Raw genomic sequence first — 26,476 nt, forward strand, 5'->3', positions numbered from 1 at the left:
AGAGTACATGTGTGTGTGTGGGTGGATATGCACGTGTGTATGTGTGTGAGTGGATATGCACGTGTGTGTGTGGGTGGATATGCACGTGTGTATGTGTGTGGGTGGATATGCATGTGTGTATGTGTGTGGGTGGATATGCACGTGTGTATGTGTGTGGGTGGATATGCACGTGTGTATGTGTACCTGTGGACGTCAAAGGACAAATGTGGATATAATTCCTCAAATTTCATCCATTTTAGTTTTTTGAGACAGAGCCTTTTATTGCCCTAAAAAGTAAGGTGAGGCTGGTTGCCAGAAAGGATCTGCCAGATTCTATGCCCTTAGGGCTGGAATTACAAGCACAACCACCATGTCCAACTCTTTACACGGTGCTGGGGATTGAACTCAGGTCTTTGTGCTTGCAAGGCAAACACTTTACTGACTGAGCTGTCCTCCTCCAGTCCCAAATTTTTAATTCTAATCATTCCTTGCATTTAATGAGTTGAAAAATCAATAAACTGTATCCACTGTAGTGTTATTATCCAGAAGAGCTTTCTGAAGCTAGACACGACATATGGCAAATGGGTGACTCTTGCCACAGGATTTAGGGGGAGGCAGGGGAGGGATGACTTTATAAACAAGTAACTCATCCATGAACTGCTAGAGAAAGAGACAAATCATAGACACTTCTCCTGTGGACAGAGTTAGCGCCTTTCCAAATGTCAGCAGCTGGCTCCCTATTAGCGCACCCTCAATTAACCGGGGGATGGATGACTCCAGTATTCAGGTCGTTCGCTGGTTGTTCGGCCCATGCAACACATGGCATTCTAGACAGAGATTCGCTGTGATGCAAATGGTCAGGATAAAACATTTAACAGTCCCAAAACTGAAATACCATAAGAATTAAAACATGAGTTTCATGTTTTGTTCAAATATTTGTTCCTAAGTACTACAGTATTAGCTAGAAATACTATCTTTTACTTTGTGGGGAAAGACTTTAATCTTTTTCTTCTAAAGTGTACTATAAATGATATGAGTTTCCCTCTTTCTTTCTCCACAAATGCTGGTCTTGTGCATTTCTGGCAATATTTTAACTTTATTAAATATTATTGCCTGGGTCATGAGCAGTTATATCAGTGTATAAATTTATGAAGTGACATATTTTTTAGTGCCAACCATCTATGTTAATTTACTCCATAATAACACATTCCATCAAATTAAACTGCAAAATATCGCCCACATTTGTTTTACATTCTATACATATGGCTTATGAATAGCAAAATTTTGATGAATTCCAGCTGCTTCAAATATGCAGGCCAACTCTTATATAAGAGATTCTTTTCAATTCTTATTGCATTCACTGAGGCCCATTTTAAGTGGGCCACCTGGTAGGATAAAGGACCAATATATGAAGGGAAAATCAAACCAAACCAAACAAAAGCCCACTTTGCCTAACTTTAGGCCACTTTCTCCAAGTATATTGCTCTTATATTTCTAAATAAATGAGAAGTAACCCCAATCTTTTGGAAAACTAACATCAGAATTTAACCAAGCTAACAACACTATTGCTCATTTACCTATTGTAATGAGAACATTAAAATAACTTGTACCATTCGTGTGTGCTTCCCGTTTTCATAAACATATACTGTTTGGTCTCCTCACACTCCCACACGCTCCTACTTCCATGCAGCTGGAATTCATCAAGGATGTAGGAGCCAAGTCAGATGCTGACCCCACCCTCCTCCATCCATGTTAAGACACCTTCAAAACCAGTGCTCCGATCCAGTTCAGTTTGGCCAACAAAGCCTGCCATGTTGCCATTAGGACTCCAGTTTGGGGTTTTTATAACTGTGTGTTAAACATGCACGCTTTGATTTGGGGTCAGAAACGCCAGCTTCACCGAGTTTGATCAGGCGAGCGAGCAAACCCCTCTGTGACAAGTCCTCCTCACTCAACCTTTCTGCCTTTTGGAGTTGGCCGCTTTCTTTTGAGCAAGGTCTCTGACATGGCCCACAACCAGCTCTGAAAACACACTGTATTTCCTTCCCGAAAGGTCAAAACAGAGCAGCACTACAGATAGTCATCCACACACATTGCCCCCAACATTTGCATGCCCCATATAATCCCTGTACAAGAGCAGAGGGCGGCCATTCCAGCATGCACAGAATCAGCCTTGGCAAGACACATGCAGCAGGAGGGACTGGAGGGACAGAAGAGCTCCAAGAAGAGAGAACTTACTTTGTTGCTTCCCTGTGCATGCAGCCACAGGAATAAAAAAAGAGAGAGAGAGAGAAATATGTTAAATACAGATTTATTTTAAAATTATGAGGCTTTTCTTGCTAGATCAGAATCCAAATGAATATCTGAACTCTTCCCTGACATCCCATTGTATATATCCAGAGCTCACGCACAGGTCAAAGAATCCATGTAGGGGAAGTGAAATCATGCGTTTACAAGAGCAGAGATTCCTGCCCTCTGCTTCCCCTCCCCTGCTTTCTACTCAGAATACTTGGGGTATAGGAACCAAGCCAGAAAGAATTGGTTTGAATTGGTAATAAGTGAACCGCTAGCATAAAAGGCAGAGAAGTTAGCATGCTGGCTTGCCTTTCCTGACAGCCCCTCCTCCAACATGCCAAGCAGTGGAAAATTTCATCAGTCAGTACGTTTTTTAAACAAGCACTGCATCCCTGGTTTCAAAGAAGGTGGAATTAAAATTTTTTAAAAAAGCAAGTAAGTGCTAAGGAAAGAAGTGGGTGGCTTGGGGCAACGGAGGAAGCAGAACGAGGTACAGGCTCCATCTGCACCATTCTTTTCTTTGGTGAGTTATGAGTTTTTGTCTTGGGTTGGCATGGGACGCCAAGACTGTATAGTGGGGCTTCAGCCAACATAAACACCAGTCCTCATTCAATAAAATGGATCTGGAAAGGTTAGTCACAAAAATGTAGACTTTTCTAAAAGCACCACTGTGTGTGGAGACAGAGCAGCCAGTGGCGAATGGCAGGCAATGACTCTCCTGTTGCAAGTTGAAGCTGTGAGAGTATGATTTACATCAAACAATTTAACTCACATATGGCCTAAAAAAATAAAACGGTGATTCATTACTCCCAGAGCAGCCCGAGTCCTTGCAAGGTCAGATCCTGTGGGGGAGACATGATGGGATGTGAGCCTGGAACAGATCTGAGCTCTCCTCTCAGGGGTCCAGCAGAAACGTCTCACTGAGACGTGAGGTTGCAGAGAGCTGTGAGAGACGTGTGTGCACCAGAGGGGAAAACTGGGAGCAGGAAGGGGCCAGCTCAGAGAGCTGGCATTTGCCTTTCGGTTGAAGGGAGAAAACACACAAAGAAATATTCTGGGAAAGCAGGAAGGCAATGATCCCTGGAGAGGCTTTCCCTGAGCTCAGTGCCAGGTGGTGACCTTAAGGAAACCATTGCTCTTGCAGGGACCATTGCAACCATCATATTTTACAAGGAAAATATAAAGGCACTGATAAAATCATGTGGAGAAGTTTCTTAAGTATCATGGGTTGCCTCAGCACAGTTATTAGCACACCAACTAATCAGACACATAAATAATGACAAGAATGAATGAAGAAAAAAGAATAAACAAAACCAAGCCCAAAGGAATCCTTCCTGAAGATGGTGCCAACCATTCAGAAAGGCAGTCCTGCTGGGGATTTTACCACGAGTAGAGGCTATTTTAGAGAATAATAGGACCCCAGCTCTCCTAAGAAGAGCAGTATTTCTGAAAATACCGCAGACAGATGGAGTTTATTGCATTCCACAGCAGAGCAGGTTTTGATCTAGGAAATCAGTTTCAGGAGTTCAACCAAGTATTTCTACACACTAGGGGATGACTGGCTTCCCCACTCGGTGGCAGATGGCTCAACATGTAGCAGCAACAATGATGTCACTGTGTAGGATGCCCTGATCCTTAAATAAAAGAAGCACAGAAGCGGAGGACGTGGCACGACCTGGCCAGTTGTTGTTTTGTTCGGTTAGTTCCCAATCATCTATTTGGTGAGAGGCGTTGTAGTCCTGAATGCTGGAGGATGTTTTAGAATGCTCCCCACTATTCTAGTTGACAACAGCATGTGTTTAAACCCTTGGAAGTGTTTCCCACAGAAAGACCTTTGGAACTGGACACACAGCAGCTCCAAGTTCTGGGTGAAGCACTGCTTGGAAAACAGCCATGTGTAGTGAAGTGTTGGGCCCTCCCATTCCTTCACAGACTGTCGAATGACGTGTATGTGTGGCCATCACGTTTGTAAATGTTTGGGGAAGTTCATGACCATTTCTCTTCTTCCTGCCTGAGAAGACACCGGGACCCTTTCTTTTAACTATTATTTGACATAAAGGAAAAGTCACTGTAGAGTCTTCTAAAAATAACTTATTTCCGAGGTGCCAAAGGATCTTAGTGGAAGACGGCTTCATCCTACAAGGAGTTGAAGAAAACGCTGCTTATAATTGCAGAGTTCCTACGTCACAGGGAAAGCTGGGGGTCAGAGCTCTTTCTCATTCTACCACTATGTTTAGCTTCTGAAGAAGCGGTTCTTACTGGTTCCCACTGGAGGATATGTAACAGAATCCCCTCTGTATAGAAACGTGTGTGTGTGTGCATGTTTGTGTGTGTGTTGCAGGGAATAGGAGCCCTTTAAAATGCTCAGAGGTTTCTTGCTTAACTGACTTCACACTAAATCATTTCCAGGGCAAGTCTGGATCTCACGTTTTTTTCCATGGCTGAAGGGCCAGTGTCTGAGAGCAGGCCTGAGGCTTTTAGGTTGCCTGACAGGCCCTGTGCTAAGCTCTGCCTTCCTGATTAGACTTGGAGGTTGGCCTGTCCCCGAGGCATCACAGGACTCCCTCTACACAACGAGGCATAGTCAAATCCCAACAACAATTTCCAAAGAAAATTTAATCGTAACATTGAGAAGTGCAGCTTTGTATGCACATTTGAGATGCTGAAGAGTGATAAAGGCCATGCAGGCCTGAACACAGTCACCAGCTGCAGGCAGGGAGCTAATTGTGAGGCACCAGAACCTTCTTTCTGAGGAAGCTGCTGTTTGGAGCTTAGTGTAAATGAGTGGAGAGTTGGTCAAGGTGCCCAGTACACAGCAGAGGCAGGATTAACCCAAAATGGATTTGCTGTCATCTCTACCCCAAGCCACGGCACGGCTCATGTTTCAAAATAATTGCAATTTAGAATTCCTGAGTGTTGTGTGGAAAGCCAACAATGTTGTGGCCAAAAGTCATGTTTATCAGATCGTGTTCCTCAGATCAATTCATATTTATTTATAATCAATTTCATGAGAAATGGTTTATACACAAAAGTTGGTAAAATAGTCTGGAGAGATTTAATAGTTCCTAACCACTGACACACACACACACACACAAACACAATTTGTTTCTTATTCTGAAGTTAGCTAGACATTCCATTGAAAACATTTTCACTTTGAGACTGTGTAAAGTCCTGTATACTTAACATCATATAGTCTTATAGTGATCCCAACTTCAATTTAATAATCAAAGGAAGTAGAATTACAAGAAATAGGGGCAGAGGAGATTTTGTTAGCAAAGTCATGTTAGTGACTCAGTGGTCCATTGACATGAAAGCAAAACATACCATTCAGAAGTCCTAAAATTTTGCTTAATGATATCAGTCTTTAGGCTAATCTGATTTCATCAAATCTGTCCACATGAACTACCTGAAAGTATCACTTCGATATGTAATTCAGTGTGTTCACAAATGAAGTCTGTAAGCTGAACACCTGACTTGGTGGTCTCAGCAGCAGGCTGGCATCAGACATCAAAGGCAGGCAGCTGTTTGAGCAGGACCCGAGAGACCACACAGTGCACACAAAACACCAACACTATCCCTGAAGCAAACCGAGGAAATCAACAGTTGGCACATATCGCCAACTTTAATTTTCCCTTTTGTTTTTTGATGTGCAGTGAAGATCAGTTGCCTCCATCTCCTAGGTGACTGGCCCCCATGTGTACTGGAGAGCACACGAAGGTTCCACTCAAAGAGTCCAAGCAAATTGTGCAGCATGACTCGAGACTGCCTGAAATGCAGTATTAGAATGAGCATAGAAGATATCTCTTAGATCGGCTTCTTGTTATATAGCTATGGATGAGCCCATGAGTATACAGATTTATGAAAGCAGTTCATGGACTGTAGTGAGGTGCTGCGTGTTGCATTCGGCCACATAGCTCCCGCACCCGGCCGCTCCCATGGCTAGCTTTACCAGAAATAATTTCACGGAAACTGTATTCTTTTAAACACCGCTTGGCCCATTATATCTACCCTTTTCTTGGCTAACTCTCACACCTGGACTAGCCCATTTCTTATAATCTGTGTAGCCCACGAGCTGGCTTACCAGGAATGATCTTAACCTGCGTCTGCCTGGAGTGGGAGAATCATGGCGACTCCTCATTTGGCTTCTTTCTCCCAGCATTCTGTTCTGTTTTCTCAGCCTATCTAAGGGTTGGCCTATCAAATGGGTCTAGGCAGTTTCTTTATTAATAAGAAATCACTCCCACATCAATGGACAGATACAAAATTTTTCTTTTCCATAACTATTTTTTCCTCACCAACATGTGTCACATAATTTCTCTAAGCATCTAATTATTTCACTTAAAAATGTATGATTTAAAAAGTCACGACCTAAAACATTCTTAGATGTAAGGAAAATATACATATAGACATACAAACACATATACTTTGATATATCACCAAGTATATCTGGAAATTAGAAAACAGCAAAAAACAAAGCACAATTCTACTAGGCTATAATATAAACAGTGTGTGTGTGTGTGTGTGTGTGTGTGTGTGTGTGTGTGTGTACATTTACCCATGTATGTGTTCCTTGTATGTTTGTGTACGTCAGAGGTTGGTGTCGGGTGTCTTCAACAATGCTTTTAAACTTAGTTTTCAGACAGGGTCTCTCACTGAACCTGAAACTTTCCCGTTTGACTAGACTGGCTGGCCAGAAAACCCTGGGATCTTCTCAATCTTCTCATCTCTACCTCTTAGCACTGGAATTACTGGTGCAAGACACCAAGCTTAAATTTCATGCAGATTCTGGGGCCTCAAATCCGGGTACTTGTGCTTGTATAACAAGAGCTTTACCGACGGGAAAATCTTCCCAGGGCCTTATATAATATCTTAACCTTCATTGGGTACTAAAAGTTGTTAATAATGAAAATGATAGCGATCATAATAATTAATTTTATACATGAAATTAAGAGTGTTCACTTAGGTATGCTTCTGTTTGCATTTTCTATACATGTCTTACTGCATTTTACTGGCCACTCTATAGGGGACTTACCACTATTTTCATTTTATAAATGAAAGTTGGGGAAGCTAAACAGGCTAATAGTCAGCATGGAGAGCCAAGTAGGCACTGTGAAAGTCATGCTGCATTAAGTCATCAGGGGTCAATCTTAGCAGGCTAGTTCTGAGAAGAGAGGTGGATTTGTGGCAAGTTATAGAGAGCAGCATGTGGGTGGAGAGGGACGGAGAAAGAAAAGAGAGAGACAAAGAGAAGGAAGGAGAGGAGGAGGGGAGGGAGAGAGGGAGGGAGGGGGAGGGAAGGACAGAGAAAGCGAGACTGTGAAAGGCTGGCACACTGTGTTGGCTGGTGTGAGCAAAGACAACAGAGGGACTTCTGAAGTCTAATTTCAGAGATGTCTGTGTAACATTACATTTTGTAAAGAGCACAAAGACAAGGTCTGTTTATTAACACAAGGAGAGAAGTGTCTCCCAGACACTTGAAGTATATTAATAAAGATAAGTGGGAAGAGCTATGTATTTTTTCTGTTCTTCACACTCATAGTGACATTATCCAGAGTCTGAATCAGACATGACTAGGGATACAAGTAATACTGACATAGTAGAAGAAGCTTTTATAAAAATAAGTATATACACACATATAATCATTATGATGAATGATAGTATACTAGTATTATACCAGCTGTGAGGTAATATATAGAAGACATCAAATTTTTAAATAGAACTAAAATCTTTCTAAAAGCACATATTTTCAAGCAGAATGGGACATTTTCTTTATCAGATACATTGGTTAGTTTTTGAAGGAATCTGATGGAGAGAAAAGCATCAAAATACTCATGTATAAATAATAAGGCAGCATCAGTATAAAAAGGGGTCGAATTAAATTTAAAAGTATTTGTTTCACTAACTTAGAGAAATTGATGCATTTTCTTCAACATGGTATGCAATGGTACTTTTTAGATAAAAAAAAATCCAACTTACTGAAGATTTATCTGGATAGACCCCAGCTCTTAGCAGAGATGCCTTCCAGCTGTCCACATCCTCCTGGGAATCACAGGCCAGCTCCAGGAAACGATAGTCTTTGTATACATTCCTAGAGTTTAAAAAAAATACATGCATTTAGCTATGAACCAAATTCAAAATGATCTCAGAGCGCTGCAGACACGGATGACAGTTCCAAAGGTTAGTTCCCTAAAAAGCGCTGAACGCGAGCACAAGCCGCTCACTGTATTTTAAAATAACGAGCGAGCTCCTATGTGTACTTCTCAGAGGATTCTTTTTAATAAATCATACAGAAAAGATCTCACAGTTATTTACAGTGCTGAGATTTAAACTAAAGAGCCTGTAGAAAGGGAATATCAATTTTTAAATAAAATTACAATCTTCCTTTTGCTCCAAGAGTGCAGAGGAAGGAGCTCAATGGGGGACAGTTACCTAGCAGAGTAGACCCCCTGTGTTCCATTCCTAGCTCCATAATACTGGGGATATGTGCTGACGGGTGCTGTGTTCTGGAGAAAGCACTTGCCACTGTCCAGTTAATTAGGTCAGTTTTCTTCCTATATAATAGCTTATAAAACTTGGAAAAGTATACTAATAATTCTATAAATCTAAACAAAACAAAACAAAAACCTACAACTTGGCTATATTCAGAAACAGATACTCCTCTGGGTGTGAAAAGCCTGGTCACTTGTACTGAGAGGTGAGGTGCCTCTTGGTGTCAATTATAACCAGGACAATGCTGGAGTTTTCTATTTTCTTCCAGATAATAAAACGACACATAGTATGTAATGAATACCAACACTAGAAATTTGGAAACGAGACAAAAGAACAAGAATAAGAATAACCAAGCATGTTCCACTGCTCATAGATAACCTTGTTTTCTTATAATTTTCCATTCTGACCATTTTTGATAGTGCTGAGGTTCCCTCTTTCTCCTGTCTGCTCTAGAGCTGTTTTAGTCCCATGGCGCTGGGGTCTCCAGAATGCTGGGGTCTCCAGAATGCTGGGGTCTCCAGAACGCTGGGACTCCTGTTGCAACTGGGCTGCTCTGTCAACAATAGCCTCTCCTGGGCTCTCTTCACAGGGCCAAGCTTCAACTCTCTGCATGACCCTTTCAATCCAGGGCTCCAGCGGCTACTGAGGTTAGACCGTCAGCCATGGCTTGCCTTGGTCTCTCACAGTGCCAAGCCTCAGCTGCTCTCCATGACCCCTGCATGCCTTCAAACTTGTACTAGCTGAGAGACTCTTAACAAGGTCAGCTGTCAGCACAAGGTACAACCTTGGCTGCCTCTTGAACACAATTTTTGTGTGCTGACCCAGAGGAAACACTTCCCAGAATATTTCACCTCAGTGCTGGTCTCTTCTTAATCATCACTAATTTCTCAATTCTGGCTGGCCAGCATCAATTGACCCAGTAAAGCAAAGGTTTTATTGGTCTCTTGTTAATAGTGGCTGATTCCTCATGTGATTCTGATGACCAGAACCACAGATTCTTAATTTAAAAATCAAAAGTCCCCAACAGAGACTTTGCCTGCTTCTGAAACAGCAGTTCTCAACCCGTGGGTCACATATCCTGCAGATCAGATATTTATGATTTATAATAGTAGCAAAATTATAGTTTTGAAGTGGCAATGAAATTTTATGGTCGAGGGTCACCACAGTATGAGGAACTGTGCTAAAGGGTCTCAGCATCAGGAAGGCTGAGGACCACTGACCTAAAACGTCACAAGCCAGGCCCCCATCACTACTTTCAGCACCATCTCTAATCCTCCAGGCCAGGTTTGAACAGCTCACTGGGCTGTTGAAAAAGCCACTGAAAACCTTTCTAGCCTAAAGTTCCAAAGTTCCTCTACAATCCTCCGAAAAACAACATGATCGTGTCTCTCACAGCAATTCCCCACAGTCCTGTTACCAATTTCTGTTAAAGGATTCCTATAACTGTGATGAAACACCATGGCCAAAAGCAGCGTGGGGAGGGAGGGCTTTATTTCACTTACACTCCAGGCAATAGCTCATCACTGAAAGTAGTTAGTTCAGGTACGACGAGACAGAGCTGATGCAGAAGGCATGGAAGAATACTTTTTACTGGTTTGTTCCCTATGGCTTCCTCGGCCTCCTTTCTTTTCTTTTTTTTAAATTTATTTATTTATTGAGGATTTCTGCCTCCTCCCCGCCACCGCCTCCCATTTCCCTCCCCCTCCCCCAATTAAGTCCCTCTCCCTCATCAGCTTGAAGAGCCATCAGGGTTCCCTGACCTGTGGGAAGTCCAAGGACCGCCCACCTCCATCCAGGTTTAGTAAGTTGAGCATCCAAACCGCCCAGCCCCCCTCAAAGCCAGCACGTGCAGTAGGATCAAAAACCCATTGTTCTTGAGTTCTCAGTAGTCCTCATTGTCCGCTATGTTCAGCAAGTCCGGTTTTATCCCATGCTTTTTCAGACTCAGGCCAGCTGGCCTTGGTGAATTCCCGAAAGAACATCCCCATTGTCTCAGAATGTGGGTGTACCCCTCGCGGTCCTGAGTTCCTTGCTCGTGCTCCCCCTCCTTCTGCTCCTGATTTGGACCTTGAGATTTCTGTCCGGTGCTCCAATTTGGGTCTCTGTCTCTGTCTCCTTTCATCGCCTGATGAAGGATAATATTCAGGGGGATGCCTATATGTTTGTCTTTGGATTCACCTTCTTATTTAGCTTCTCTAGGATTGCAAATTATAAGCTCACTGTCCTTTAATTATGGCTAGAAACCAAATATGAGTGAGTACATCCCATGTTCCTCTTTTTGGGTCTGGCTTACCTCACTCAGGATAGTGTTTTCTATTTCCATCCATTTGTACGCAAACTTCAAGAACTTAAGGTCATGCTCAACTTCCTTAGCGATCAGGGAAATGCAAATCAAGACAACTTTAAGATACCATCTTACACCTGTCAGAATGGCTAAAATCAAAAACACCAATGATAGCCTTTGCTGGAGAGGGTGTGGAGAAAGGGGTACACTCATCCATTGCTGGTGGGAATGCAAACTTGTGCAACCACTCTGGAAAGCAGTGTGGCGGTTCCTCAGGAAATTCGAGATCAACCTACCCCTGGACCCAGCAATACCACTCTTGGGAATATACCCAAGAGAAGCCCTATCATACAACAAAAGTATATGCTCAACTATGTTCATAGCAGCATTGTTTGTAATAGCCAGAACCTGGAAACAACCTAGATGCCCTTCAATAGAAGAATGGATGAAGAAAGTATGGAATATATACATATTAGAGTACTACTCAGCAGTAAAAAACAAGAACCTCGGCCTCCTTTCTTATAGAACCCAGGAATAACCGCACCCACAATGGCCTGGACCCTCCCCTACCAATTGCTAATTGAGAAAATGCCCTATAGGCTTGCCCAGAGTCTGATCTCATGGAGGCAATTTCTCAACTTCGGTTCCCCCCTGTCAGATGACTCCAGCTTGTGTCAAGTTGACATAAAACTACCCAGCACATGCTCTATTCATTTCATGTCCCTCTTTTTCACTTACTGTTACATCATGGTCATTTATATGCCATAAAGTCTTGAGAAACAGAAAATTATGATGGTATAGCATTCATCAGTATAAATGTATAATGATTTACTGAACCTTCTAGAGTAATGAAATAATTTCATCTTTGCTTTTTCCAACGTAAATGGCATGTCGCCCACGACTGTCACATTTAATGCTGTTGCTTTTTTTTTTTTTTGAAGATTTCTATAGTTACAGAATGAAAATTTATGATTACTTGATGGATAGTTGGGGATATTACTGTCATGTTTTCAGAAAAAAAAATAGTTCAGTTTCAATGGGTAATAGCAGTATTTTTCTTTTCTGCTTCCTCCTGTTTGCCATGTTTTCATTTGGGCCTAGCAGTCCCATTTCCACTAAGGCAGAAGGCAGTCAGGTTTGAGTCTTCTGTCCAGACCTTGCCTAGACTCAAACAGGTAGAGTCACACAGCTTCTGCACTTGAGCATCTCACGGAAACAGACAGCAAAGTGAGCAACTGAAGTGGTGACATCCAGCTCGCCTTTCTCCCCCGCTCCCTATTCCAGGCAGCTGTGGTGTAAGCCAGAGACGGCGCAGGTAAGTTTGCTATCTCCACACTGCACTTCCATCTTACCACCAAGGAGTGCCTTCCTTTGACACGAGCCACCACCTCGCCATTAGTTGTCTTCTGAACTATTATGTCAGGCTCCTCACTGGTCTCCCAGCAACACACTGCCCTGTCCACTGGTTCTATGCACTCAATCCTTACGGCCTCCTGAAAACATGGCTCAGTTATTTTACTCTAATGATTGTATGCATTTGAGAATAAAGACTACAGGTGGTGTCTTAGGGTTTTATTGCTCTGAAAAGACACCACGACCATGGCAATGCTTCTAAAAGAAAGCACTTAATTGTGACTGGCTTACAGTTAGGAGGGTTCATCTAGTGAGATCACGGTAGGAAGTATGGCAGCACACAGGAAGACATGGTACTAGAAAAGGAGCTGAGAGGTCCACATTTGGATCCTGGATTAGCAGGCTCCAGCAGGAAGAGCAAGTGAATTTGAGTTTCTGAAACCTCAAAGCCTGCCTTCAGTGACACACTTCCTCCAACAAGGCCACACCTGCTAATAGTGCCACTCCCTCTGAACCTATGGGGCCATTTCATTCAAATCACTGCTGGTATGCTGGCTCACAAAGCCTGACTTCCAGCTGGCACTTGCCTTCATCCCTGGCGTCTTTGACACTTTGTTCTTCCCTCCCTAGCTACCACACCTCTTGAGGTTTCTGCAAAGTGTCAGGTGTGCTGGGCCTACAAATGCAGCTGCAGGTACTGCTTTCTGTCCAGAATTCTTCACTCAGCAGTTGCTCCTTACTGAGGGGAAGGGGGGTCTCAGCTCAGTTATCATGTCCACAGACATCACTTCTACAGCGTCCCTACCAAGTCAGCTTCTTTTTCCACACTTCTACTCCACCTTATCTTCTTCCCGTCTCTTATCAAGCCTCCAATTTCAGAATTGCATACCCTTTCTCTGTCTTCTGCTCTTTCCTTCCCGCCTGCTTCCCTCCTCCCTATAATCCTTCATATACACTCTGCTAGTTATTCTGATGACCGTCTGTCTGTTCTTCCATGCAGCCGGTACACATCATGAAGACAGTGAGTGCACCACGTTTATGCTCATCATTCCATCCCCCAGAGGAGTTTGAAAAGGTGGTGGCTTAATTTTACTCTGTTTCCTCTACACTGTCCTCTTAAGACAAGTATCACCTCTTTTCTCAAGTCAAGCCAATATTAGGATTGGTGCATGGGCATAGAATGGCGTGAGTGAGAGTGTTTCCTCACTCCGGATGGAAAAGAGCTTTGTGCCCCGGGCAGGGCTCCAGGACAAGTAGCATGCAGCAGACCGTTTGGAGTATCATCCTTTCATGATGTCAGAACTGTCCAGTGGGCCTTATCCGCTGCTCCTGAGCACCTAGGCTTGCAGAGCAAGGTTTCTCTACTCCAATGTAGAAGAAAGTCCCCCCCCCACGCCTCCATAGATAAACAGCAGGTGGACTGTTTTTCATCCTTGATGACTGTGATGTTGTCTCTGACTTCCATGTTCATGAGAAGAGTTCACTCAAAGCACCCACAGCTGAACCTATGCCACAATGAACAAAGGAACTCAAAGGCACAAAAAAGATCAAACAGCCAGAGAAAGAAAGAAAGAGAGAGAGAGAGAGAGAGAGAGAGAGAGAGAGAGAGAGAGAGAGAGAAAGAAAGAAAGAAAGAAAGAAAGAAAGAAAGAAAGAAAGAAAGAAAGAAAGAAGGCTTTTGGAAAGCCGAAAACAGGACAAGGGCTTGGCACTGTACACGGACAGATTTCCTGGAACTGAGATGACCCATCTCTGTTGAGATTAGAATTTGCAGTTTTCAAGAGCTAGTGATGGAAACAACCTAAGCGTCCTTCACTTGATGAATGGAGAATGAAAATTTTGTATATATACACAATGGAGTATTATTCAAAAGATAACGAAGACATGAAACTTGTGGGAAAATGGATAGACCTAGAAAATATTATACTGAGGTAACACAGATCCAGAAAGCCAAGCACGGCAGTTTCTCTTATTTGTGGATCTTATCTATGCACCTTTAGAGGTGAATATATATATATATATCTCACTTGTAGTAACTAGAGATACCAGGAAAGTCAAAAGGGACCATGGGGTGAGGGTGGCAGCTCTAGAGGTAGAAATAGTAGAATGTGGTGCTATGACAGGCAGAACAGAAAAGATGGGGTGGAAGACTTGCCTGGAAGATGGAGAAGGGAGTGCAACACAGAGGGAGAAAAGGGGAGATGGGATAGATAACACTTAGGATGTTCAGAAAAATACTTTCTATTACACACAAAACATTTACAAAAATCAGTTACTATTTAGACCACAATAAACACACAATACCAGACCTGACAAATTTTCTTTGCTCACAATAAATGGTTGTAGGAAGAAGAGGGAAAATAGAAGAAAGAGTAATGGGTTTCAAAAGAGAAAAGTACAAAGCAGGTGTGGTGGTGTGCACCTTCAATGCTAGCTCATGGGAGGCAGAGGCAGGTGGACCTCTCAGTTTGAGGCCAGCCTGGTCTATTGAGCGAGTTCCAGGACAGCCAGGGCTACACAGAGAAACCCTGTCTCAGAAAAAAAAGTAAAGATAAAAAACCAAATTTGAACTATGTACTCAAGGATAGTCCTTACATCACATACAAAGCAAGAATATGACTTACATAGAGAGTAATAAAATCTAAATACTTCCCAACTCTAAGGGGAGCAGTGCACAGCTGCTGGAGACTGGCTGACTCTAAATATCTTACTATTTAGGAAAGAAAGAGACAAAGGAAAAGCCAGTGTTTCTTTGTGGAAATCTTTAAAAGATTGAGACATAAAAGCAGATAATTCACATAGGTTAAGATTATTGGTGAAGCAGACAATAAAAAATGACACATAAGGACAAACACATCCACAGGTGTTTTTCCCTTCCCAGGAGCTACTACACATAATCCTAAATATTGAGGAAATGGGGGAAAAGTATGCAAGATCCCAAAGAGAAAAGGAAGGGTCCACAGCTACGAGTATAGAACAAACTGAAATAATATCGATACCAGATGTTATATGGAACCCAGTAGTGAGATATCAGAGTATAAAAGAAATTAATAAAATCCTAATAATCTGCCATATCCAAATTTACTCAGAGTTAGACTATCCAAAAATGTAACAAAATACACACTAAAGGCCAGTGAGATAGCGTGCACGGTGGAAGGAGAGAGACGACTGCAGAAAGGTCTCCTCCGACCTGTACATGTACACCATGGCAGACACAAGCTTCCTCACATGTACGTACATACATGCGAACATACATACGTAAAATCAAAATAGTTTAAAACCACAGTACTATGATTAAACGAGTCACGTTGTTTAAGAGGCCATTGCTAACTTCAGGATACACAAAAATCAACAGATTTTCACAATACTAACAATAATGTAGAAACTGAAACGGGAAAATTGGGAGTAAAGCCTTTAAAATGTGTAGAAATACTTACTGTGATTACATGGTGCCCAAAGCTATGATTAGGCAGTCAGTAGGTGTGGTTATGTCAGTAGGTGTGCTTATGTCAGTAGGTGTGTTTATGTCAGTAGGTGTAGTCATGCGACAGAGTTAACACCCAGAAGCACTCAATAACTCTGTGAGTTTCATGACTTAACAGAGATTCTCCACCAAATCCTTAAAATATTTTCATTAGAGAGGCTGACCACCTATAGCCTAAATGATGCTGTTTGTTTTAAAGTCATCATTGACAGTATAAAACAGAACCCAACATTTTATTACCTATTACGTCAATGGCTTCTCACTTTTATTTGCATTTACCTAACATCCCATCATTTCTCTTTTGGCTTTTTTTTTTTTAAAAAAAAAACTTTTACCTCTTTTATTTTTCAAAGTACTTATTTGCTGAGAAATCCAAAAAGTATAACTGGACTTTATTTTTTCATCCCAAGCTGAAAACCATCACCTCTGATTAGGAAAGTCTCTGTGATGTTTATTTCTTGTCATGGCTTTATGTTTGCTCTCAGCTTTGTCATGCTGAGACCCATTTTGCTTTTTTAAAAAAATCTTTATTTTACTATTTCCTTTGTTTATATTGAGAAATAAACTGCCTTCTTGGCTTTGACATTTTTCAGCAGTTCCCAGTTCTAGGTGAAATTGATCATCTTTCAGTTAGCACATCACTCTTAAGTTCATTTTTGCATAGATGATGCTCAGTAATAAAGCAACAACCCCTCGGGTGCTGGAGAGATGGCTCAGATGTTAGGTGCACTGCCTGCTCTTCCAGAGGACCTGGGCTTGATTTCCGGCATTCCGAAGGTGGTCCTCAGCTGTGTGTAACTCCAGTTCCAGGGCATCTAGTGCCCTCTTCTGCCTTCTGTGGGGACCAGGCATACAAGTGGTGCACAGAGGTACATGTAGGCAAAACACCCTTACACATAAGATAAATCTACAAAATAAAATGTCACCCTCTGACTTATGGAGGCATTTTGAGGCTCCCACTTTCCCCACAGCACTGGCTGATTTGTTAAATGCACTGGCCTAGATTATTTAAGCACTGCTGTTGTGTCTTCAGGGAACCCTGACTGCTCTTTGGACTGGAGAGGGAGGGGGAGAGGAATGGGGGTAGGGGGAGAAGGGTGGGAGGAGGGGGAGGGAAATGGGAGGCTAGGGGGAGGCGGAAACTTTTTTCTTTTTTTTTTCCTTTTCCCAATTAAAAAAATACAAAAAAAAAAAGAATTTGATTTTGTTTTCACTTCTGGGTTTGCTTTTTCCCATTTAAGCAATTATTCAGGAGGAACTTCGTATTTATCATGTTTATCTTGAGTAAATATTTATTGTCAGGATTTCCCCATTTGGACCATTTTCCTAGGACTAATTTCTGAGTTGGCTTCACAGCACAGCTGGACGTCTGGACTCTGGTGGGCACACACCCGCTGTTTCTCAGGAGATGCAGCATCTTAGGAGATGCGCAGAGGCTCCTTTGGGCCATCCTCGCTGGTATAGATGAGTCACTGATATATATATTTTAATTCAGTTCAGTTATGAATTTTACAAGCAGCTGACTGACAGCTCCAGTGGTTTTGACTTTTGAGGTACAGCAATGGATAGAGGGAAAACTGGTTTTTTTTTTTTTTTTTTTTTTTTTTAAAAAACCATTTTGTGAGAGAAGCTACTTCACTGAATTTCTATGAAAACCCTGATAATTGGGCCAGAGAGCTGTTTTCATAGATGAGGAAACAGATTCAGAGAGAGCTGGAGGACTTCGCCCAGATCATGGGCCAGATAAACAGTAGAACCAGGACCTCCCATTGCCCTTGGCCTATGGCCTCTATACCATGACTGAATGTGTGAAACAATACATCAGTGAACGAAAACAGAATGGAATAAACTTGGACAGTGCTTATGTTGAAAATCATGTTTTCCACTTTTCACCAGATTCTTGACTTTTATAGACAACACAGAATATAAAACTTTAAAGAGAGAAGCCACAAGAAGTAGAGTGAGTAATTTTAAATAAGTTGGGATAGAGTTAGAGGAAATACGCTGTCCACTTACAAGGATAAAAATCCATTGTTGGAAAGTTAAAAAGGCTACACCTTTGCTCTCGAGCAGAAAGGGTGGGAGGTTATTAAAAGAGAATTTAAAAAATGCAGTACTTTGAAATGATCTAATTAAATCTCTGCCCATTCTCTAATTTTAGCTGCTGCTTCTTTCGTTTGGAGCTACGTCCACCGCACAGCAAGGGCTCATTTGAGATGGGGAGGTCCTCTTGAGAGTCCCTGGCCAGCTGGAAGGCAGGAGAAGCAGAGCGGGCCCAGACTTTCCATGCTCTGTGAGCAGCTCTGAGGAATCCAGTTTTGGATCCATCACACTGACCTTTTTCCAGAGTATTTTCTTTCAGGGCTTCTTCACATGGAAAATCTTATTTTTTTCCCCCTTAAAGGACAGCCAAATTCTTGAGAGGGAAAATAATTATCTGGTTGAAACATTAGAAGAAGGTCAAAGGCTTCTGGTGGCTTTGGCAGCATTGTCCCTACCCATTTCTGAAGCCTCATCTTAGGCTGCGTCTAGACAGCCAAGGGGAGCTGGACACAGGTCTGAGACACTGAGCTGGGCTGATTTACTGGAAGGCTCATAAATTCTGCCCAGGAAGCTTCCAGGTTCTCACCACATGTTGTAGCTGCAGAGATAACCCACAGCAATTTGTACCGACTGCATTTTTTTTTTGTTTAGTCTATTTCGGCTGCAATCATGCAGATATGAGCATCGGAACGATTCCACTCTGAAACCGAGTTATGTGTTATACAGTTGGAAGAACTGAAAGTTGTCGCGATGCTGAGCAAGAAGGGGTGAAAGGCTCACCCCTGAGGTGAAAAGGCTTCGAAGAGCTTTGCTCAAGTGAACAGACTCCAGGGTGAGCTCATGTTTTGATTAGATGTGAAAAAAAAGTCTTCCATGTCAAAGGGGTGCTTTTGGCTGTTAAAAATATGAAGCTTAAGTTCCTGGTTTCTTTTTTCTATGTCTCTTCAAACATCTGATACCAGCTATTAAACAACTAAGGAAGACATTTCGAAATAATATCTTAACAAATTCCTTTTTGTAATTATTGAATTGTTTGATAAAGTTTTTAGGAGTGGAGTTTGAATTTGCTGAGCCTCAAGGTCTACAGAAAGCTCCAGCATTTAGTGCACATCATCAAACTGGTTCCCCAGGAAGGCTGCACAGCCTGACACACAGAGGATATCAGGACAGCTTCTTCCTTGCCACCATTCAAAACCATTCCTTCCAGCATCTATGATCTGAAAGTTCATTCACGAGGTCTGGCTGACTAATTGGCAATTCTTGGTGCCTAAAGAAATTGAACCATATTGTCAACTGTTTATTACTTATTTTTGCTCTTAACTAAGTGGTTATAAAATGTGCAGTACATAATTTAAACTATAGACTTGTCTGGTGAATTTAAAACAGGCTTAATATATGATTAAAAATCTTGACTTAATATGGGCACAACAGTGCAAGGTCTGTACTATCAACTCATGGAAGACTGAGGCAGGAAGATGGGGAGTTTGAGGCCAGTCAGGGCCACACAGTGAGACCATGACTAGAAACCTTTATGGCTTCATAAACATATCTTGCATGGCAGGAAAATGTGTGTGTATGTGTGTGTGTGTGTGTGTGTGTGTGTGCGTGTGCGTGTGTGTGTGTGCATGTGTGTGTATCCCAAGCCTTCCAGTCTCCAAGCCAGTACCATCAAACATTTCTCATCTGTATTTTCTAGACAATGTAGCATCCTTTCTGGTTCAATGTATATGCTCCATTTTAATATGGTTTTCTGACAGTGAGATGCAAGCAATTATCCCAAACCTCTCAAAGGAATATTATACTTATGCAGGAAAGGAGATCGGTGGATTTGGGGGCTATTTTTCATGATAGTACCCTTGTCTCTTAATAGAGGCTTGATAAACATAGTAATAAATAATAGAGTGGAATATAGCAAAGACCATGAACATCTGGTAACAATCTAGCTTGTACCATTCATCTTTGTGTGTGTGTGTGTGCATGTGCGTGTGCGTGTGTGTGTGTCTTCATGCTTCCAGTGCTGAAGTTAAAGACATGGTGCTGGGGATGTGAACTCGGCGCTCATGTTTGTACAGTAAGCATACCTACAGAGACACCTCCCCAACCCTTGCTTCATTCATCTCACATGATATTACATAAAGCAACCCCTCTGAATCTCAGTTCACTTACTAATAAGATGTGGCTATCATCTTTTTCAGGATAACTATGAGGAAAAATAAGATTATGCATCTCAAGACCTTACTGAACATAACATCCAGCATGTGGTAAACACACGAGCAAAATGAAAATTCGTTTTTAAAAATTAGTGTGCAATTTTTATGGTTGTCTTTAGAGATTTAACATGTGGCTTCCTATAAAACCAGGCTTTTAAACACAGGAGTATGATTTGCAATTGTTAATTTGTTTAATAGAGTTAGTTTAGACCCATTATTTCCTTCTATTAAGATATTTTAGTTCTCCTTCTGGCAAAAATGTACTTGCAATTTTTTCTGCTTACAGTGACATAAATATTCCTATGGTATCAACCTACTCATTGGTGGTTATGTCACAATGCAAAGGGTCCTAGAGTCACATGTTCCTTTAAGCAGTTGTTACATTAACTTTTCCTGGTGAGACCTCAACCAAGACTGTTTCCCCCAGGGTGGGCATCAATGACAGATGAAAGCAACCATACCATCCATGTCTAAGGCATGTTTCCTGCCTGGAACTCCCAGTGCACCCCAACACTGTTCACATTTAGCTGTTTGTCTTGCATCATCCCTCATGAGAAATAATACAAGTCATCAATAAAACTGATCAGCATTCTTTCCAAGAAATCCATCAGATCATTTTCACTTGCAGCTGCCGAGACTCTTCCTCTTAACAGAGCTTGAATAATGAAGTGGCCAATCCCTCTGCTCATGCTCTGTGCCCATGTCTTCTAATGCTTTATACAACTAAAAAATCTATAACCATTCACTTCATCGCCACTGAAAAGTGTCTTCCCTTGTACTCCTTAATCATCAGCATGACACACTCACTTGCCTTAAGGACATCCATCTTAAGGCATGTTCGCATTCTCTCCCACCTCCACTCCCAAGAATTGCCCCATTTATGTCAAATTTGTAGCAAAGATCCCTGAATTCTTTCCTCCATTCTCTTCTTTCAGTGCTTCCCCAGTGCTGCCCCCAGCCCACTACCGCTGCCCCGAGTAAAATGATACGGCTCCTCTGCAAGAAAGCTCTCATCCAAGCCACAGATGTATCTCTATCTGTACTTTATCACTCTTTATCTGTATCCGAACTGATCTATATCTGTATTTATATCTATGCCAATGCAACTGTCAACCCTCTGATTTTCTGCTGCTGGGTTTTACCACAGCACTGGCATTGCGGCCACTTGCCTCTCTCTTCAAGGACTGTTTTCTCAAGACTCCCATGAATTCAGTACAGTAGAGTGAGAACTCATGATAAAAAGTTAAACAGAGAAGAACCACCAACCCATCTTAATTGAGGTATAGGCAGATGTCAACTCAAAGTAATAATTACACACCATTTACTAAACAAACAAAATAATATCACACTCTGGATTGAAACTCAGTACATGAAACCAAACTCCATCCAGGAGCAAAATTCATACTTATGTATGTCTTATTAAAAAACAGAAAACAACAACAAAAGGCTACATTGGTAGCACTAAAGTTAAGTTGGAAAATTACAAAGCTATACAAGAAAAATATAGGATTTTTTTTAAATCAGGAGTTAATTATACAAATCAAATATATCCTGGGTAAACTTAAGAGCTTGTTCTTAGATGAATTAAATGATGAAACAACACTGATATAAAAGTTGAGAAAATAAACAAAACTAGAAACAAAATCTACAATTCAACAGACCGAGGATTCAGAGATGCCAAGTCTACTTTTATGATAGTAAATTTATAAGCATCAATTATGTCAATTGTGGGCTCTATTTCTAAGAACTACACATAAATTGAAATAATAAAAGTATAAGAGATTAAACCTAAAGTATAAACAGGGAACAATTTATTCGAAACAGTTCTTGTCTCAGCTTTGTCTTTTTACCTCTCCCTCTTTTAGACATGGGAAAGGTTCTCTTGTATACTAATTATTAGAAGTGAGGCAGGCAGAAGGACAGGGGGAGACCGAGGGGACGCGAGAGCAAAAAGCCTCTCGCTCTGGACTTGCCTTTGTCTTTCCTACTGACTGTGATTCAAGAAGCACCAATAAAGCTGATAAAAATTGCCTATGGGTGTTCTCCTAAGGACACCATAAAGAAGGCTTTGGAGGCAGTGTCTAACTTGCTCCACACAGACCAGAAGCTGACTATGAACTCAGACTTTAGGACTCGCAACAGCTCCCCTGCTCCATCTCTTGGTCCAGTGTGGCATCATACTTCATCTGAAGTACAGTAAAAGCCTCAACGCCTGCACTGGCTCCATCCACACTCCACTTTGCGCCTCAGCCTACCACATTGTTCCCCATCAGCGGCTTCTTTTGGCATCAGGATGAAGACAGTAATAAACAACCTTCGTGTGGTCTGTGGGGTCATCAGTGCCTAGGGTCACCGTGGGTCACAGTCTCCTCCCACATGTTCTAATTTTAATTTTAACTGTCCCAAGATTCTCAAAATGGAGAGGTCATGCTGGTATAAATTCTTGTACAAGCTGTGATTACCAGTTGTAATTAAGTGATTGTTTTTGCTGTTCATGTCCCTCATTATAGTAAACACTTCCTGGAAGCAGGAAATATGTTTGTCTTGTTGACGGAACTGAAGTACACCATCGTTGCTCAGTAAATAACCTCCATTCATGAACGACCAACTGAAGTAATCCATCATTGCTGGGTAAATAACTTCCATTCATAAACGACGAACTGAAGTACAGCATCATTGCTCGGTAAATAACCCCTATTCATGAATGACCAACTGAAGTACGCCATCATTGCTCAGTAAATAACATCCATTCATAAACGACCAAGTAAAGTATACAATCATTGATCAGTAAATAACTTCCATTCATAAATGACCACCAAAGTATACCATCACTGAAGCCTAAGCTGGCTCAGCCTCTTTCCCTTCTTAACATATTTTCCTTGTCTCTCAATATAAAGATCAGTTCCACCATTTAAATCAGAGGCTATCTGTGTGCCTTTGTCTGGAAGCATTGTGATTCATTGCCTCTGAGACAAGTTTCTTTGGTATAAGTTGATTCGACATATAACTACTGCTATTATCTTTTGTGTGTGTGTGACAGTGAAAAATAAGACAAAGAGGACAAATAAAAAAATAAATATGACAGCTTAAGTAAAATGTAAGAAATGAAGTTTGTGGAAATCACATTTACTGTGAGTGCAGCTGCAGTGTTACCCGAATACCCACCGGCCCTGGTCTGCTCTGGCAGCCAGTGCCATGGTGCCTACCCATGCCAGCCTTACTCACAGGCATGGCTGATGAACTGGGAGCATGGGGCTCGCTTGTAACTGGGGATCAAAAAGTAGGTAGTTTCAGTTTAACTGGTAAAAATTCTCATGGTTGGAAATGCTTAATATTCAAATATTCTTCCTCAGATTCAAACGCTAATCTGATGTCCCGAGAAGGTACCAAAATAAAAATAGAAAAGCTGGGAGTGGCTAATGAGTGGGAACTTGATCTTCTGGCCCCATTCCTCAGCCTTCATTGTTGCCTCTTCTCAAGAGGCAGGAGGCTGGCTGGTTGGATTGGTGACTTTTAAAGGGGAAATTGAGCAAGCTGTGCCTGCAGGACCCAGGCATTCTCTCCCTTCCCAGATGTCCTGGTGAGTTGTGTCCTCTGGTGGAGCTTGCGGTTGCTCAGCTGTGGTTGGGATAACTGAGAACTGAAGTAGGGACAAGAAATTTGGCCTTAGAACTGAAGCCATTTGTCTCCTGCCATAGCTGTTTGTTTCCTGTATACTCCTCCAAAATTGGCAACAGCAACAATTTTTACTTGAGAGGGAAGTCAAGGATGTGATGAAGTTGTCCCCTTCCCCCAACTCCACATGTGAGACAGGGCTTTGATGGGGAGATTACTGGTGGTTGTCCTTTTCCAAGGGTTAAAGATGAAGCAACAGGAGGCCTGGGGGAAAATGCCCAGTAGGCAGTTGGAGACATGGGGTTGGTGTCTCAGGCTAATAAACAACCACCACCCTGCCTGTGGTTGTGACGCTAGATGCCATGTGAATTTGTTTATTTTATTTTAATACAGCTTATTAGCTTTGTTAAGCTATTTCCCCATAGGAGGACAAGCCAAACAGCCACTGGTCATGTGTCTGCTCGGGCATAGCCAATAGCAGGCGAATTAGCCAATATTACAATATCGTTAGAAAAAAGTTGTTGTTGCAATGCAAACTTCATTTAGCCTGGAGCAATGAAAGACATTAGAAGGGGATCAAGGCAATTGGTGAAGAAAGCATGGAAAGAACCACAATTATTCTTAGTCTGCCTCATTTATTAGGTCATAAAAGGTTGCGGTAATGGCCTGCTGAAGCTGAACATTTTTAGAATCTGAAGAATAAATCCAGAGTGGTCATGGGCTCATGTCAGCAATGTTTTATCACATGTTAGGAAAGGGTACAGTGCAGGCTGTGTTTGCCTGCCCCCTTCCCTTCCACATTTGTTATTTTTGAGGATGGTTCTTTGTGTCACCTTTCATTCAAGTTATTGACTAAGTAATAACAGTGACTATTATATAAATATAAAATATGACTCACTAAAACTCCTAAAGTATGAAATTTATGAAGAACCACCAACAAAAGGGGAGCATCATGTTTCCTGGCCAGTGCCCTATAGATCAAGAAGCCCATTATACAAAATAAAAGAAAGCAAGGCCAATGCCATGATGATTGGCAGTTCAGGTTTATTTTTCACTCCCAAACACCAAGAGAGAGTTAGATGCGAGTTGGATGCATGGTCCCATGGAGTCACATGCAGTTTGACTCTGCTATACCTCACTATGAATTTGACACACTGCAAGCACGAACCTGTGTAGGGTTCTAGGTATATTCATACATCTCAGTAAGTTTGCTGTGAATAGTGGGTCAAACTAGGTCTGCAGGAAGCCTGGCTATTTGGTAACTTTTGAAGCAGGGAAAATTCACTTTGTGTATCAGTTTTCAATAAAATAGGGTGGAACTGAGTCTAAAAAAGAACAGAGAAAGAAATCATATTCTTAATTTAAAAAGAAACAAACAAGTGTTTCCATGGCAACGTGTGTTTTGCATGAATGAGTGATATTTAGACAAACAGAAGATGGTGGCGGCGGCGATGCTCTGTGGTCAGGAGCTCCATGGCACGTCTTTTATTCGTTTAGACCTTTGCATGCACTATTTACTCCCTCCTCTGACCTCACCGTTGGCGAGCCACTACCCAGCCTCACACCAACCACTCAAATTTCCCTTCCCCTGAGTCTTTCTTGGTCATCATTAACTGCATTAATTATTCTCTCTTCTATATTCCTTTAATGCCTTGTTCATACATCTCTTGAATTTAACTACCTTCAACTTGGGCCATCTTCACCCCTCAAGTTGGCAAACATACAAAGCAAAAGCTAGAGTTAATTTATTGAAAGTTAAGGATGAAACATTCATCATGAACTAATAAAAGCAGTAGCAGCCCATGTCTTCAACCTGGAAGTTTCTATCAAAAGGCTCCTCCATACCAGGCCTCTTTTTAAGAAATGATAAGAGGTTGCATTGTGTATCTAATTACATGACATGCTCTGTATAGGGGATGTCAGGGTATTTACTCTTGATTGATTTAGTAAATGTGTGTTGAGAAGCTAGACACCGGGCATTATCAAGCTAGGTTGAGGGGTACCTGCTGATTGAGAGACATAGGAGCCCTGTTCTCATAAATCTGATTTAACAGCTTTATGTATAGGCGCCATAGTGATTGGAATGTTGACCCTAATTATTTATTTAGATTTTACTGTCAGGGTAACAAGTAAATCCCAATGACATTTCCCTCTTCCTCCTAAAATGAGACAAAAACCAGACATCTGTTTTATTCCAGTAAACCTCATCATTTTAACAATTACTCAAAAGACTGAAAATAATTCATAACCTAGATAAAGGTTCATTAAAAAGCCCCCTAGTGGTTTTTTGAAATTTGTTTTTTAAATATGTACACTACAAAGGAGTCTTTGACTAGGCAGCTGCTTCAAAAAAAAAAAAAAAAAACCAACGATTTCATGTCTTACAACTAACTTTAAAATTGAGATGTCTTTGCCTTCCAGGAAAATTCAGCAGCTGCAGGAGTATTTCACTCTCTTTCTTTCGTATTTACTGGACTTAATTTTAAGTGAAAAAATATATATATAAAAGAAAATTGTATGCAACACAGAGCGAAACTATTACAAAACAAGCAACAGCACATTTCTAACCACAAGGAAAACACAAAGGAAACCTCTTGTAAAAATCAGCTGAAGAAAGAGACGACAGAGCACGTTACTAACGATGCTCACCTTATTCCTGCCAAGCTGAAGAAAGAGACGACAGAGCACGTTCCTAACGATGCTCACCTTATTCCTGCCAAGCTG

At 41.6% G+C, this 26,476-nt stretch overlaps 1 protein-coding gene across 5 annotated transcripts in view; it reads right to left on the reverse strand.

The window, feature by feature from the left end:
* Dnm3 (dynamin 3) overlaps window positions 1-26,476 on the reverse strand; it is a 495,066-nt gene that overhangs the window by 77,629 nt on the left and 390,961 nt on the right. For 2 of the 5 annotated variants that reach the window (XM_026787594.1, XM_026787595.1), the window contains exons 16-17: window positions 8,251-8,362; window positions 2,218-2,244 (exon numbers count right to left, since the gene is read on the reverse strand). In XM_026787594.1, coding sequence (XP_026643395.1) covers window positions 2,218-2,244; window positions 8,251-8,362 — 139 coding nt within the window. The remainder of the gene's footprint in view (window positions 1-2,217; window positions 2,245-8,250; window positions 8,363-26,476) is intronic. The other 3 variants (XM_005363963.2, XM_005363961.2, XM_005363962.2) reach the window with 2 other exon arrangements.

This window comes from Microtus ochrogaster, assembly GCF_000317375.1.
Source record: "Microtus ochrogaster isolate Prairie Vole_2 chromosome 6 unlocalized genomic scaffold, MicOch1.0 chr6_random_2, whole genome shotgun sequence".
Taxonomy (NCBI): domain Eukaryota; kingdom Metazoa; phylum Chordata; class Mammalia; order Rodentia; family Cricetidae; genus Microtus; species Microtus ochrogaster.